The 15300-nt window shown below is 32.9% G+C and overlaps 1 protein-coding gene across 2 annotated transcripts in view; it reads right to left on the bottom strand.

Annotated features, from left to right (window-relative positions):
- LOC112048339 (putative transcription factor SOX-14) overlaps positions 1-15300 on the bottom strand; it is a 144266-nt gene that overhangs the window by 73522 nt on the left and 55444 nt on the right. Inside the window, exon 2 of one of the 2 annotated variants that reach the window (XM_024085831.2) lies at positions 8586-8612. The exons of the other annotated variant lie outside the window; for it this stretch is intronic. Coding sequence (XP_023941599.2) covers positions 8586-8612 — 27 coding nt within the window. The remainder of the gene's footprint in view (positions 1-8585; positions 8613-15300) is intronic. 2 annotated transcript variants of the gene reach the window in all.

Genomic DNA, 15300 nt, shown 5'->3' with positions numbered 1-15300 from the left:
CTACGACGAGAGATACAAGCTTCTACAGCTCATCTTGATGGGAAAGGTTGCTGGTAGAAGAGGCGTTGGTCGCAAGAAGTAGTCTTGGTTAAGATACATCAGAGAGTGGACCGGGATCGCGAGCGCCGCACAATTATTTCACCTCGCGAAGGATAGAGACGAGTTCAAGAAACTGACTGCCAACCTTCGTTAGTCGGAGAGGCGCCCTTAGAAGAAGAAGAAGAAAATTACTCCAATAGCTCAATGATTTAGGTAGTCCACCTACATTTACGGGCGTTAGGACTGATACACTCGGCCCACAAACCCTATCGGATTGAACTCTGTCCTGTCCCTGTAATTCAAGGTAATACTCTCACAGAAGACGCCCTTGAAGAGGCGTTTAGCCGCAAAGCTTACGCGCAAACCCCCCCTAGTGACGATGCTGGGCATATGTCCATTAAAAAAATATATCTAATATTTTATTGGTAGAGAAGGGAAAAGCTCGAAGGCACATAAATTTAAAACGGAGGAAGTCGTCGTTTAAAAAAAGAGCTTAAACGTTTAGCTAGATTGTAGAACAAGAGGGAAACCTCAATTCTCGCCTACTAAAGGCAATTGTCTCATAATATCGGTTCGCTGCCAGGAAAAATACTCTACTTTAGTGGAGGCAGATGTTTTTTCAAAGTTGGCAGCAAGCAGACGCTTTATAGCGACACTTTACCGCAATCAAGGGGATCATTAGCTTGTAGATGCCTGCCAAATATCCCTCGCGCCGCTCGCAGTGTATTCTCGCCCTAACGCGAAAGACGTTGTAACGTACACCTTTTTTGGAAGAAATCCCATCGGACACTGCCAAGTTTGGCGAAATTTTATACTTTTTGTCCGCCATTACGGGAAGCTTTGTTTTTTTTTTCGTCAAATCTTATGGCAAATCCCAAGTTTCCCATATGAGAGTTAGTTAGAGGCGATTCAAGCAAAGTTTAAAGGAATTTAAATTAAAACCATTAGAGACCAATAATATATTTAGGTAGTTCATGGTATCGTAAATATTTACTACCACTAGAAAGCCACGTTATTTCTGAGTGTCCTAGACTATATTTTATTACCATATTCTTACGGCAACGGGAACTACGCGGGAAAACGGGGCGTGAGCTAGTATCTCATATTGGTAATGTTTATACTTTAAATAAAAAACGCACAGCGAATATTTCAGAACAAAAAAAGATAGAAACATATTATTTGAAATTTCATTTATCAGTTTGTTACAGTAAAACAATCTTTGTATGTAATTTTTCCGCCCTATATTTCCTTTGATACAAAAAATATCGCGGTTCAAAAACAAATACTCAGAATTAAATACCGCTTCAAGAAAATCGGTTTACAAGGAAAGCGTCGAGGGAACGGCCAGTAAATATTTATTTTATGTGTTCGCTTTTCTTTGCTCCACTTCTGTAACGATGTCCAATAATTAAAAACGCGTCAAATAAACGTGCCTTTCTTTCATTGCTTTTCAAATCAATTACGTTGAAACAAATTAAGGAATTACGCGAAACGCGAAAAGAAAAACAGTACAGCCTTAAGGCTGGAAAAAATTAAATGGCAAACTAAAGAAATCAGTCTAGGCGCGTTCGCTTTGAGAAACAAAAAACACAACGTCAATTTGAATAAAACCATAGATATAATGGTCATAGAATATAGGGAACTTTAACGATGTCATCCCTATTGATAAATGTTTTAATTTTTTGAAGATGTACCATAATAAGTATGTTCTTCTGTAAAGCAGGGTTATATAACCCTCATAGCTTCAGTTGGTATTTACTCGTTACTAAGGTTTCGTTTTACAATAATGTACTCGTATCATCAAATCCTCATAATGTTAATTTTATATTAACGTCTTTACATCATTATCAATCCATAGTGGGTTCACTGCTGAGCAAGAGTCTCCTCTCGGAATAAGAGGGGTTAGATCAAACTTCTTTATTTATCGTAAAACATGAAAATATCACAAAGAACATCGGCGTTAGCTACCTAATATTAAAAGTGCGATGATGTGTAGATTAGAATTTAGACAAAACGTAGAAAAATATTTTTAAATCTTATTTAGGTTTGGATATTATGTGTCCCTTCATTACAATAGTACTTACATAACTACTTCAAAATGCAACAATAATTAAATAAGGAGCAAACTTTTGTTTATTTTTAAGTTGGATTCAGTGTCATCTAAAAAATACCTAAATGAAAATTTGACGTCTCCACTAATACCCGTGCGCAATTACGTACTTAAAAAGTCGTTAGCGTTTATTTTATACGGTACGCTTTTTACGTGACACTGAAGATTGTATCTCGTGTTTTGTATATCGGGACTAAGCATAAATTTTAATGAGTCCGAAAAACCAGGAATTTTCTGTTCCATTTAGTGAGCAATATTTTTTCTACAACATTTAATCAGAGCAAGAAGTGAAATGGTAATTTGTATGGACCACTCGATGTAAATTTTATGCAAGAATTCGCCCGGCGAACTCCCTCGCCCTAAAACCCTCGGTAGATGTACCGACTGCTCTGTTGTTTCTTATTTTTTTTTAAATTTACAAACGAACGTTAGCTTGTGAATATGATTAATATTCTCCTTTTTAATTCATTTATGCGGAAAGTTGTGCTATTGCTGTAAGAGTGAAAAACCGTTTTCAGTTCTCATATTACTTGTTCTTCTAATATAACTTGTTTACTATGTTCAAATCGTAAAAAATCTGGGTCTATTTTGTGAAATAATATTTTAAATATCAAGTACAGTAAAGTGTTAAATGTCTTGTATGCTAGAATCAACAAATCTTATAAAACATAGATTAGGATTTGCATGTTTTAATTATTACGATGTTTTAAATCTCAATTTATTTATTTATTCATATAATAGGCAATTACAACAAATTACAATATATGCTTATTCAAAGGTCTTAATGTATTAGGTTATCTATGTAATTGTAATTCAACACTACTGAACAACATATTCAAGGTTAATTAAATTAATGTGGTGTTTGAGATAAGAAACTCGAAAACTCTATTAATAGAATATACTAAGTAGGCCATTCAATAGATTCAATTGTTTTCATAATCCGAATATCCTAAATATTCATTGAATAAGAACTTTTCTTCACCTTCACTTCAAAAAAAAAACACCTTATGATGAAATTCATAAGGTGTTTTTTTTTTTTATATAATTAATAAGTATTTTTATATTTAGTTATGGCCATAAGTAAAACTTAACATAAAAGCTTACGACGGACATTGCTTAATCGATTATTAAGCTTAGTTAAAAAATGTATAAACTTTTGAACGATAGACGATTTTTATGATGAGTGTTACTTTGAATAGGAGTAGCGAGTTGGCACGTCTGTAGATGACCTAAAAGGGGAAGATTTTTGCAGCGGACTGAGAATTTTGCTTAGCCAAGTGAAATTTTAACTGTCTCGACAGAGACAGCTCCGCAAATGCGAATCCTTAATGCTAACTTACTTCCCGCCGGTTCATTATACTACATAATGTCGGGGAGAGGAGAAAAATTTGATCTTAAAGGGTTGTCTTTTATGTTTTATTTTAATTTATTAACCAAGCGTCGACGTCGTCTTCGTCTTCGTCGTTTCAATCAATGTACATCCATTGTTACAGTACTTGTAGGTACGTATACTTATAGAGATCACGAATCACGGGTTTACGCATTGTGTCAATGATTGTACTTGTATTGTAGGTAATAGGTATCTATCCCAGGGACATCGGGATAGAATTCGTTCGCTGAACTCTTAATAAACATAGCACTTTATAGCTAGCCACTCACCATCCGATAAGCCCACATGCCTGTAGCGCTAACGGCTTGACGTCCGATAAAATTGATCGTGTGTTGGTCGCGATCAGCATGTGATGGCGCTGCAGGCATGTGAGCTTACTTGATCGTCAGCGGCTGACTTAAGACTTGTTAAATGTAGCACTTCCTTAATGTGAATTTTTAATTACCTACTACATTTTTCTTCAATTTTCTCATTACATTTTTAGTTAATTAATGTAGCAAACTAATTAATTAAGTTTTCGCATGCGATGTTTACCCAAAAGTAACTCAGCATTAAACTCTTTAGCTATTTGGGTTCAGTTAAATGTTGGACTTATTGTTAGATCTGATATTAAAACAAATGACAAATAAAAATATTTCAGTGAAATGGTTAGACCAAAATGTACCTACTGCATTTTATTGTCAATCGAAATAACAAAGTAACAAAGTATCTGGCTGAAGTAAATAAAAAAAAATTTAACACAGATGTGTATGTGATAAAAAAAATATAAAATATAAAGATTTAGTCTGCCTGGTTAATAACAGTAAAGTCTATGTAAAGAAAATCATTACACAATAAGTAGAGAAAGAATAAGAATAACAAAGAATTGTTTTGCAATATCTTTCCGAAGTTTATATATCTACCGAATTGACTAGGTCAAAGTGCTTACAGAAAAGTAAATTAGGTCCATAAAATAAGTAGTTAAGTAAACTTTTTTACCCATTTCTATTCCCAAAGGGGAAAAACATAGCATATTTTCGTCAGTCCAATAAAACGCTAAGTTGGAAGCAAGGGTATCAAAAATATAAAGAAATAGACTGTCACGGGCAGAATCGCTGGGCCAATTTGCTTTGGCGGAATCTGCTGAATTTGTATTTTATTTAACTTTGAGCACTCCGGCATATGAAATACTAATTTCTGAAGCTAGTGAGCAGCTTTTTAATCATACTGGGAAACGAAATATTCAATCTCATTTTTTCAAGTGTCTCTGCTCTTATATTTACACAGCTTTGTTAAATTTTGAAATTCGCAAATATGTCTGCTCATGTTAATATACGATTGTGGCAATGAAATATTTGGATCTTGTGTGAATGTGTTAGATTTCTTAAGAATAGTTCTACTACGCGAGTTGTTTCGATACGCGATACGTGATATAGATGTAAAGGCACATGATTTCTGAATTTCAATCTGGTCACTTATTCGTAGTTCGTTAAAGATAAAAAAGATAGATTAACCGCGACTATGAAGTGTATTAATTAAGATACCGACATTAAACATTTGGTTCGTCAAATTGTATTTGTCATCTCGCGGCGAATTTAATTAACGCCAGTCGCAGACAATGCCGATCGAAAACGCTAAAATATTAGCAGGCATTACCAATCGACGTCGATCAAAATGTACAAAAGGGATAATGACACGAGTTGGGTGGGGGAATAAAATGGGACATCTTTTGTTTGGTACACAAAGACCCTACTGTCATACCCATTGAATTTCTATCGGTCCTGACAAATTGAAACAAACTGGAAACTTTGGGTTGCAAACTTCGTAACTGACTCGTCGAGCGACACTGCTAGGAGGTGACACAGCGCTCCCGATTGATTTTTACCTACTTGTGTGTAAGCTAAAATCCTCGCCCTGCTTAATACTTTTATTCGCTACAATAATCATTCCATAAAGTTAATATAAAATTCTAAATAAAATTATATTAAAACATGTTACATTATGTCTCAGTAATGAGGAATTCATTTAATTCATGACCCACACAAAAAAGAAATGTGAATGCCGCGATGGTTGATCTTAAATTGCAAACAATGGATCATGAAAATATAGAGCCTTAAAGTTGTGAGCAGCAAAAGAGTTCAGGCTAAGATGGTCCGTCATGTGCTTAGAAGTCAAGACGTTCTATACATATATGTAGAACATGGTATCTCAAAACCTTAAAAATAGAAAAGAGGTAATACTCGTAGAACTAAAATTTTATTTGATGATACAAAAATAATGAGCTACGTGTATAAACATAATTACTAATACAATATAACGTACTATTTTTATACTTTATTGTATTTTTAATCGACTTCTATAAAAAGGTTCTATTTTAGGCTGTTTGTATGATTTTTTTCATTTTTATTGCAACAACGTTGAGTATAACTAACTCCCCGGCAAATAAAGGGATCGTAGCTTATCGAAACAGTCTGCAAACAGGGGAAACAAGAATCCATTAATTCACTGTAAGAACTCGAATTAAATCAGTCAAACATTTTAGACTCTCTGGATTTGAGATGTTATTCTTAAAATTTCAGACAACGTACAATCTTGTTTAAACTTTATATCGGAAGTAAATATTCAATCAGACAGAGTTGGATACCGATATTGGAACTTCGTTAGGATACGGAAACTTTAATTGGCCTCTTAAATAAATTAGAATGTTAGAAAGTGGCCCAATTCCAATAAGTCAACATAAAGAAAATCATTTTAACGAGATCTAAAATCAGTCTACCGCTACTATTTGAATACTCTAGATTTCAAAATGTGCTGAATATTATATATTTAAGTGTTGTTTTAACAGGCGAAGTTTGTTCTGGAAGCTTTTTTAAGAAAGGTAGTAAATTTTAATTTGCTAAGATTCTTTCATCAAATTAATTGCTTTTGTACGTAATGAGAACTTTTCACTGATTGAGATTGGTTTTTGTACTTATATTTTTTTAGAAACGATAATTTTAATAATCAACTTCTGATGATATCAAAATTAAAATGAATTCTTTATAGCAAACGAAGCTATTTTAAATTTTAGAAAATTTAACGACGCATGTATTTACTGAAACTCGACTACAAAAAACTAATTTATACTATACTAAAGATTCAATTAGTAAACCAAGGTAAGGTACATAGTAGGAGATAAATGGTCGAGACAGACTAAATAATAACAAAACAGTTAATGAGGATGTAGTTACTTAAGTGGACGAACGAATTAATATGTCACTTAAAACAGAACAGGAAACGAATGTTTTAACGCTAAACCTAGATTGGCACTAGTCATTAGGTAGATCGTAATCACTTTGTGCCTATTAATAAAATCGTAACGAGGTTACTCTTAATTAGTAACTCTGTGACAGAGAGAAATAAAGTGGTGAAAAGGTTGAATAGATTATGTTTAGGACCGTTGAGTATAAAATAAATTGATCTTGGCGAAAATAGAGTATTATTTGTTGTGCTGACAATCAAAAACTTTATTAAAACCGCTTACCGCTAGTTGCAGTCGGAATTAGCTGAATTTCACATAAAAATTACAAAAGAAGAGAAACGTATGAATCTGGTGCATATATCATACTTGCACAAGACTCCTAAATGATCGTACGATTTTTGTAATCCAAAGTGTTCCCAGTAAACTTGGAAGAAAAGTATCATTAGTAAGATTATTTCACAAGATTTATACTTGTACAATACACAGTGAAACGTACAAATCTACTCCGATAGTTAAGGCGAAGTAGAAACTAAAGTTACTTTATTGTTAAGCTTTTTGGGGAAATCGGAAATTCGAATTCCTATAATAATACCGTAGTTCAAGGCTGTTAATTAGAGAAGCTTTTGTTTCCCATAAATAAGAGGCTTCAGAGCCATTAATCAAAAGTTCTATTCGAAACTAATTACTCTAATGACATATTGATGCTAATACTTATAAACGCGAATCCAAAAACAAAACTAAGCTGACAGCTCTAAATGTAGTGAAACGTCCGTTTCACTACTTTCAGTCATGTCAGTTTAATTTAGAGTAGGATTTGTATGCAATTGGATTCGCAACAGTGACTGATTAAACTTTAGTGTAAAATATTTTTAATTGCAGTAAAAGCTTTTGAATTTTTGAACACTATAATGATAATAATTAATGTTTTTTAGAAAATAACTATAAAGTGAAGCCTGGTCTGTTAAATTAAGCTGATAATGAAGATAATTTCAAACTCAGATTGATTTTTTTAATTTATAATAATTAATGATTTTATATTAAATGCTTCACGTAAATGACCGGTCACGGTTTAGTTTAACACTGTACCAGGTATGATAACATGTATATAGGCTCAATTATATTTGTACCATCATGTTAAAACTACATTTTAATGAATAAAGTATCATTCATACATTTTTTTAAGGCATTTACTATATCTAATCATTCACTACAATTTTCAATTGGCCTCACAGAACGCAAACTCAATTTTACAAATAATAATCCATACCATGTTGATCTAAAGTCTACAGCCAGTTTATTGAACTGATGCAGCGGTCAATATGATTCTGTTTAACAAAAATTTTCACGCACTGTTGAAGTCCAATTTATGCAGTTTACAGTTAAAATATAAATAGAACCTACATTTTGATAATGATATTAAAACTACCTAATATTAAAACTTACAATTGACTACCAATGTACTAACTACGTATGATTATAATTATAATGAAATCTAATTAGTAATAAGGCTCTTTGTGACAAAGCTCACTCCCTCGGTTGCTCGAAGTTCTATTAAAGTTCCAAAGTTACAGGAAGTAACGAGTATAGTCGTGGCAAAGGTTAGAAGGATATTTACTCTTGCTAATGTAGAAGACAATGAGAACATTAATTCTGACTTGAAAGAGGAAATCCTTTAATTTAATATAGACCTAGGAAATAGTGACCTTTTAATAGAAGCTTAATAAATTTAGGTCAGCAATTTTACAATAGACACCCTAGTAAGAAGTAAAAGTATAGTGAATATTCATACTGTAAAATTTGTAAAACTCCCTTTGAATAGTTCTCACCATAGATGTGTATTTGGCTGACTGTACCTGCAACAAAATAAATAAAAAAATAAGTATAAAACATTTTTACGATAAATACCAAAGATTAAACTCATAAGTGATAAATGTAGATACCTAACTTAACAATAAGTTATGGACAATACATTATGAAATACAAGGTTAAATTTCCAAGCTTTCAAGTAATACAATATTGTATTGCGTAGAAATAGTGCCAAAGCGATTTAATAAAGTGACCTTCCAGTACCCTTAATTTTCCATACAAAAACCTAAAATATAACGTGTATAAATGCCAAAGTAATCCATTGTTACGACTCACATAAATTCGGTCATAAATATAAACATCAGGTTTAGCTGATATTATCCAAAGTCAACGCTTTCACTTTAATAGAAAATATACATTTTCTTTAGTTAGGTAAGTGCGTATAAAATGCCAAAATTTGTATACAATGAATGCTTTATTTAATTAAATAATATATTAGACTTTTCTCGTTATTGGTCTGCCAATAAGGAGAAAAGTGTGTTCCCGCAGTTTCAGTCCCGTAGTTCCCGTTTCTGGGGATTTTGGAGTTAATATATAGCCTATGACACTCATAAATATCGTAGCTATTTACTCATTGGTAAAAGAATTTTCAAAATCGGTTCTACAGATCCAGAAATCATCCTCTCCAACTCCACAATCTTACTTTACCTCTCTGTAACATTCGTATAGATAACTATGTCAATTCTTTAAAATGTAGCTGTCATTTAAAAGAATAAACTGTTACATTTCGATTGATAATTAAATTTGAAAGATTTGCAACTTTATACTAACAAACACACAAAATTTATACGATTTCTAGATAAACCGAAACCTCTAGCTCAAGACAAGCTGAATAAACCTGCATCAGATAGCTCGTCAAAGCTATATCTTCAAATATCTCGTCTCCCGGGCAGACGTGTTAATTGCAGACGTCTGGCGTATCTATCAAGTAGTTTATGTTGCAGCTATTGTCTGTGGCTACAATACTCTCTGGAGTGCTATTATCGGATCAATATCGTTCAATTTTACAAACACAAATAGAAATTCATTTTGTTACGTGTAGGCGAATTCAATTTCATTGAATAGTTTAATTTATAACGGCTCCGCCAATTAGTAAAGCAGATTATGACAACTCAACAACAAATTTGGCAGTTGCTCCAAAATCTGTTACTATTTATTAGAATCATTACTAAATGTTACAGCTTTTAAATCAAATAGAGTAGTAGGAATATTTACAAATAAATAGGTAATATTAAACAAATATATGTATCACAACTATTCTTTTATTTCAAAATCAATGAATCTGCAGTGCTCAAGTCCTTAAGAACACATAAATCTACCTGTCTTTCGAGATACCTACTAATGTCTCTCATTTGAATATTAATCATTACAAACTGCTGATTCTACGTCTTTACTGCGAACATGATGAAACAGTCACGCCTTGAAACCGCTTACAAAGCTTAACTTACTATAAGATGCTTTATAAACAGTTTTCAATTACTAAAAATAAACGGTAAATTAATTTGACTCTAAGGTAAGGATCGCTTTCAGGTACGAAAAAAAAATTTAACTAAGTCTAAATTTGTATAATCGATTTTAGAAGATAAGAGTAGTACCTAATATAAGAATCATTCTTGACGACCTCTTTGGCATAGTCGGAAATACAAACGAGTATACTATAATCGATAAGTCTTGAAGTAGTTTCTCAGATCACATTCAAAAGGACTCAATATCTACAGTGGTATATACGAGTATATCTGGTCTATGGTTTTGCATTGTGGAGGTGTCAGGTCATGTCCTATATAGAGCCTGACCCCAATAATAATGATGATGATGATTCACTCTAAACTAAGGATAAAATAATGGAAGTAAACTAATAACTTTATTAATTCCTCTACTAATACAAAAATACGTCAATCCAATCATGAAGAAAGTGCAGGTAATTTCCCCAAGATATTCCCCGGTAGGTAGTTGAACAAAATTGAAACGGATTCACGAACTAAAATCACCCAGGGCTGAAATCGTGATCCGAGCGCATGCTACATCCAAAACGAAAATCGAAACACGGAGCGCAGTGCTATTGCCAGAAATTAGTGTACTTTCCCGGGCTGCTCGAGCCGAATCCATTAGTGGTCCGGAAAAAACAACATCGGAAACTGCCGAAAAGAATTCATAAACTCAATACAAGTTTAGTAGAGCATTAAAAGGCGATACTTTACTTGAGGAACATGAAATATCATCTTTCGTAGTCCTCGTTTCGAGCGATGTACATACTTGTATTAGGTGTCAGTTTATGAAACGGTTTAACAGACAAACTCGAAAAAAGGTTATTTGCATAAAAAGTGAATATCGTTTATATTAGAGAATCCATGCATAAACACTTGGAATGTGACAAATATTTAGCCTTCCGAATTTATTTAGCCCATTATACTTAACAGATTTAAAAAATTACTTGAAAAATTAATAGTAGTTGGGTAGCATCCTAAATATTTTATTATTTGTAAATTTAGGGCTCGAAACTAAGGAAACCAATTATTACGCGTTGTCTAAAGAATTACTGTTTCTTGAAGCTTTTAATCTAATAACTAATCGAAAGCTTTGTACAATAAACATTACTTATTATGAAGTAATAAAGCTTAGTATATTAAAAAGATTTCTCCCAATACATCCTCGAGATAATCATTAGTGTAACGAGCATAGATGGCTGATTATTATTTTCAACAACAACTGCTATAATACTTTCTTGTTTCACGTTCAGTAGAAACAATATTGGAAATGTTGGCTCATTAAGAACAAACAACGGTTCTTCCAAGATATAAAAGAAGGAATTTATATAATCGATAGTAGACATTTCTATAATTCTTTCCAAGTCATTACAGAAAACTTAAGTAGAACTTATAGAGTGTCATTAAAAAAATAGTCAACCATTCCCATAGCAGTTAGCCGTTTTAATAATAAATTAGTTGACAACAACTTTTCAAGTACTTCAAACGAATTAGTTAGGTAGGTAGGTAGGCTAATTCTAAGTTGCTGGTGAATCTATTTTTTATAAAAACCGCTTTCGTCTGTTTTCTATAACTTGTATTTTAATTAAAATAATTAAGAAATATTCAAAAATATGTGTTGATGATTGTATATAAAGACTGATTTTTTCAAAATTTAAATTTTTTCTACTCTTATTGATCACTTTGAGAAGTTTTCGTCTCTTTGCACGAACAGTCCTATAAACGAATGGGTTTAAGCATTTTCGGTTAAGTTATGCGCAGGCACGCACAACGACGACGAAGAAACAAACGGGGGAAATAAAATAGAAGAAGAGCATCCGAAAAAATCCTTTGAAGAGGTTTATACAATAAATCTTTTAATCCTCTTATACAATTTTATCGAGATTGCCCGGACGGGAGAGGACTAGAGATATCTAGACATTACAATTATTAATAGACAGGACAAAGCATATAATATAGGTCGAAAAAATAAAAAAATTGTCCATTTCTGCTTTTTTACTCCATTTGCGTTTAATTATATAAATAAATGTCACTCTTTAACCAAAATACCGGTTTTTTTATAATTCTAATGAAACATTTAGTTTTTTAAATAAAATTATGCTGACTAAGATTCTAATTTTTGTACCAACTGTAGAATTATTATGAAGCACAGAATTATTACTTTGTATTATAAAAGGTTTTTATCAGCCCGTCTACAGTCCAAATAAATCTCTTCAGAACAGGCTCTTCTTTATTTTTCGTTGCTCAGTACGATTCTGCACGGATTTTCCAATGTCCAGCTTTTAATTAGTACTTTTATGTGCATTTACAATGTTTGGATCGATCCGGGGATTATGCACTCCTGCTTTTTGTTTTTATCTCCTTCGAAAGATCATTTGCGATTAAAAACGTTCGTAAATTATTACTTTTAAATCCCTGTAACAGTAATTATAGCTTTTCATCCCGTTTACTAAAGTCTCCACGTTTGATTAATATTTATGTACTTGGGTATTATATTTTAGCTTCTTTTCTTTCGCTTTTATTAATCTATACTAATCTATACTAATATTATAAAGAGGTAAAGTTTGTAAGTTTGTAAGTTTGTCACATTTTTTAAATGGGGTAATCTTCGGAACTACTGGTCCGATTTTAAAAATTCTTTCACCAGTAGAATGCTACATTATCGGGGAGTGCTATAGGCTATATTTTATATTGGTATCATATATATTAGCCGAGTTATCACAGTTTTTGTCATACAGGTCGGACTGAAAATCCTCTTAAACAGACTTATTCGCATGCGCTGCCTTAACTATTGTGTAAAATTGAAATTAATGTATGGAGACTTTATGTATCTTTAAAAGTGCTACAAAAAAGTCCGCGACACCATATATCTATCTTCTATATATTAGCAGATATAGTACCTTTTGTGTTTTAAAAATTATTAATTTTATATACTTAGGTTTACGTCATTATTTATACAACTAAACTTTAATCCTTATTAAAATAAATTATTTAATAATCACAAGGATATTATGGAGATAAGATTTGCCCTTTACAGTATGTTAATTACTTTAATAGTTTCGGAGATAATACAAAATTTCTAAAAGACGCAGAAATTCCGCTATATGACGCCCGGCGCTTTCATTTACGTAGTTCCCGTTCCCGTGTGAATATGGGGATCAAACATAGCCTATGACACTCGCAAATAACGTAGCTTTCTATTGGTAAAACAATTTTCCAAATCGGTCCACTAGATCCAGAGATTACCTCCTACAACCACACAAACTTTACCTCTTTATATTATTAGCATAGAAGTCTCTATTTCTCTTGGTCATACCACCACTCTCGAAGGACTGGACCGATTTTGCTAGGGGTAGGAGTAAGATAGAGAAGTTACAGGGTAGGGTAGGGTACGGGTAGGGAAGCGTAGGGGTAGGGTAGGTTTAGGGCCGGGTTTAGGGTAGTGGTAGGGTAGGGGTAGAGGTAGGGTAGTGGTAGGGTAGAGGTACGGGTAGGATAGGGAAGTGGTAGGGTAAGGGTAGGATAGGCGTGAGATAGGGGTACGGGTGGGATAGGGGTAGGAAAGGGATAGGGTACGGGGAGGGTAGGGGTAGGATGGGGGTAGGGTGTAGGTAAGGTAGGGGTAGGTTTGGGGTAGGGGTAGGGTAGATGTAGGGGTTGGGTAGGGTAGGGTTGGGGTAGTGGTAGGGTAGGGAAAGGATAGGGTAGGGGTAGTAGTAAAGTTGACATCGAAATTTACGCGGACGAAGTCGCGGGCGTCCGCTAGTTTAATATAAACTTTCAATAGGAATATAATAAGAGTAAAACTTACTTTATTTAGATCTATTATGTAAAGTATCTTGTGTAAAGAATCTTTTAACCTTTCTAAGGAATAATAATATTTTATCTTTATCAGAGGATGCCATATTTGAAAAGAAACTAAAGTACCTGAGTTTTACGAGAGTTAACGTTGTGGACTAAAGCTCTTTAATCTTTATCCTTTATGTTCGAAGATAGAGGAGGTATCAAAAAAGTTAAATGGTTTTTAATAAAAAACATTATTTTATTGATAACTCTTTAAAACTTGACAAGGACGTTAGGAACTTAAGCCCGGGAGTATTCTGAACGCATCAATCAAAATGGCAGACGTTAGACAATGTTAGAGAGATACCTTATAAAAAATATTATTGATGAAGACAGGTAAAACTTTTGTGTATACAGGATGGATATATCGAGCGAGTTCATATTTTAAAACATATAATTAAAAATAAATAACATTTCAAGGTAGTTTGTACTTAACATAAATTGTATTGGAATAGGGACTTGACTTGGCTTCAAACCAATTCTTCTTTGTAATAAATATTTTAAATATTTTGTGTTTTTGGTTAATTAAGTAATATATTTATCGCTAATCTATAATAAATTTAAATGAATTATACAATTTATTCAAATACGAACATTTGAAAAGCACATTAAATCACGTTGCCTGTTTATAAACATGACATTTCACAAGTAGATAAAAAACATAGAAAAAGAAGACATCCGTTTACGATGCTATGACGTATTATTTTATTAGATACATATCATACATGGCTCATATGCGTTAGATAATCGTAATGTGCTGTATAATTTATCACCCATAATGCCTTTCGAGGTGGTATTTACTAGAAATTAAAAAAAAACGTAAATTCCTACAGTTTTTCCGAGTAATGGGCAATAAACGATAGTTCTTCTTCGATCTAGTAGTTTTCCCGGTGTTTAACCACGCTCCGCTAATTATTCTAGGCCAGACTTGATAGCGTACAGTTGCTAGTTGTCATTTTTTGTCTGCAAAGTGATAAACAAAAACATTTTCCGCTGTTTCTATATTGATCAAACAGCCTTTGATAATATCAAGAACGTGTAATAAAATGTATAAAGGTGAGGATTGAATTATTTTGTTCTTGAAAGAGGAAAATGAGATTTTCTTAGCGAGAGATCGGTTTATAAAAACAATATGTAATCGGTAGATGTTCTAACATGAAAAAAATAATTGAGCTGTTTGTGTTTGACTCATTACCTTCGAATACAAATACTTAACAAAAAAAATCAAATATAAAGCCCGATTTTTGCAAGTTAGCCCTTGGCTACAATCTCACCATAAGGTAAGTGATGATGCAATAAGATGGAAGCGGACTAACTTGTTACGATGAGGATAAAAATCCACACCCCT

Source organism: Bicyclus anynana, chromosome 20 (assembly GCF_947172395.1).
Source record: "Bicyclus anynana chromosome 20, ilBicAnyn1.1, whole genome shotgun sequence".
NCBI lineage: Eukaryota > Metazoa > Arthropoda > Insecta > Lepidoptera > Nymphalidae > Bicyclus > Bicyclus anynana.
The sequence above is the reverse complement of the archived record's forward strand: the minus strand, read 5'-3'. Positions and strand labels throughout refer to the sequence as shown.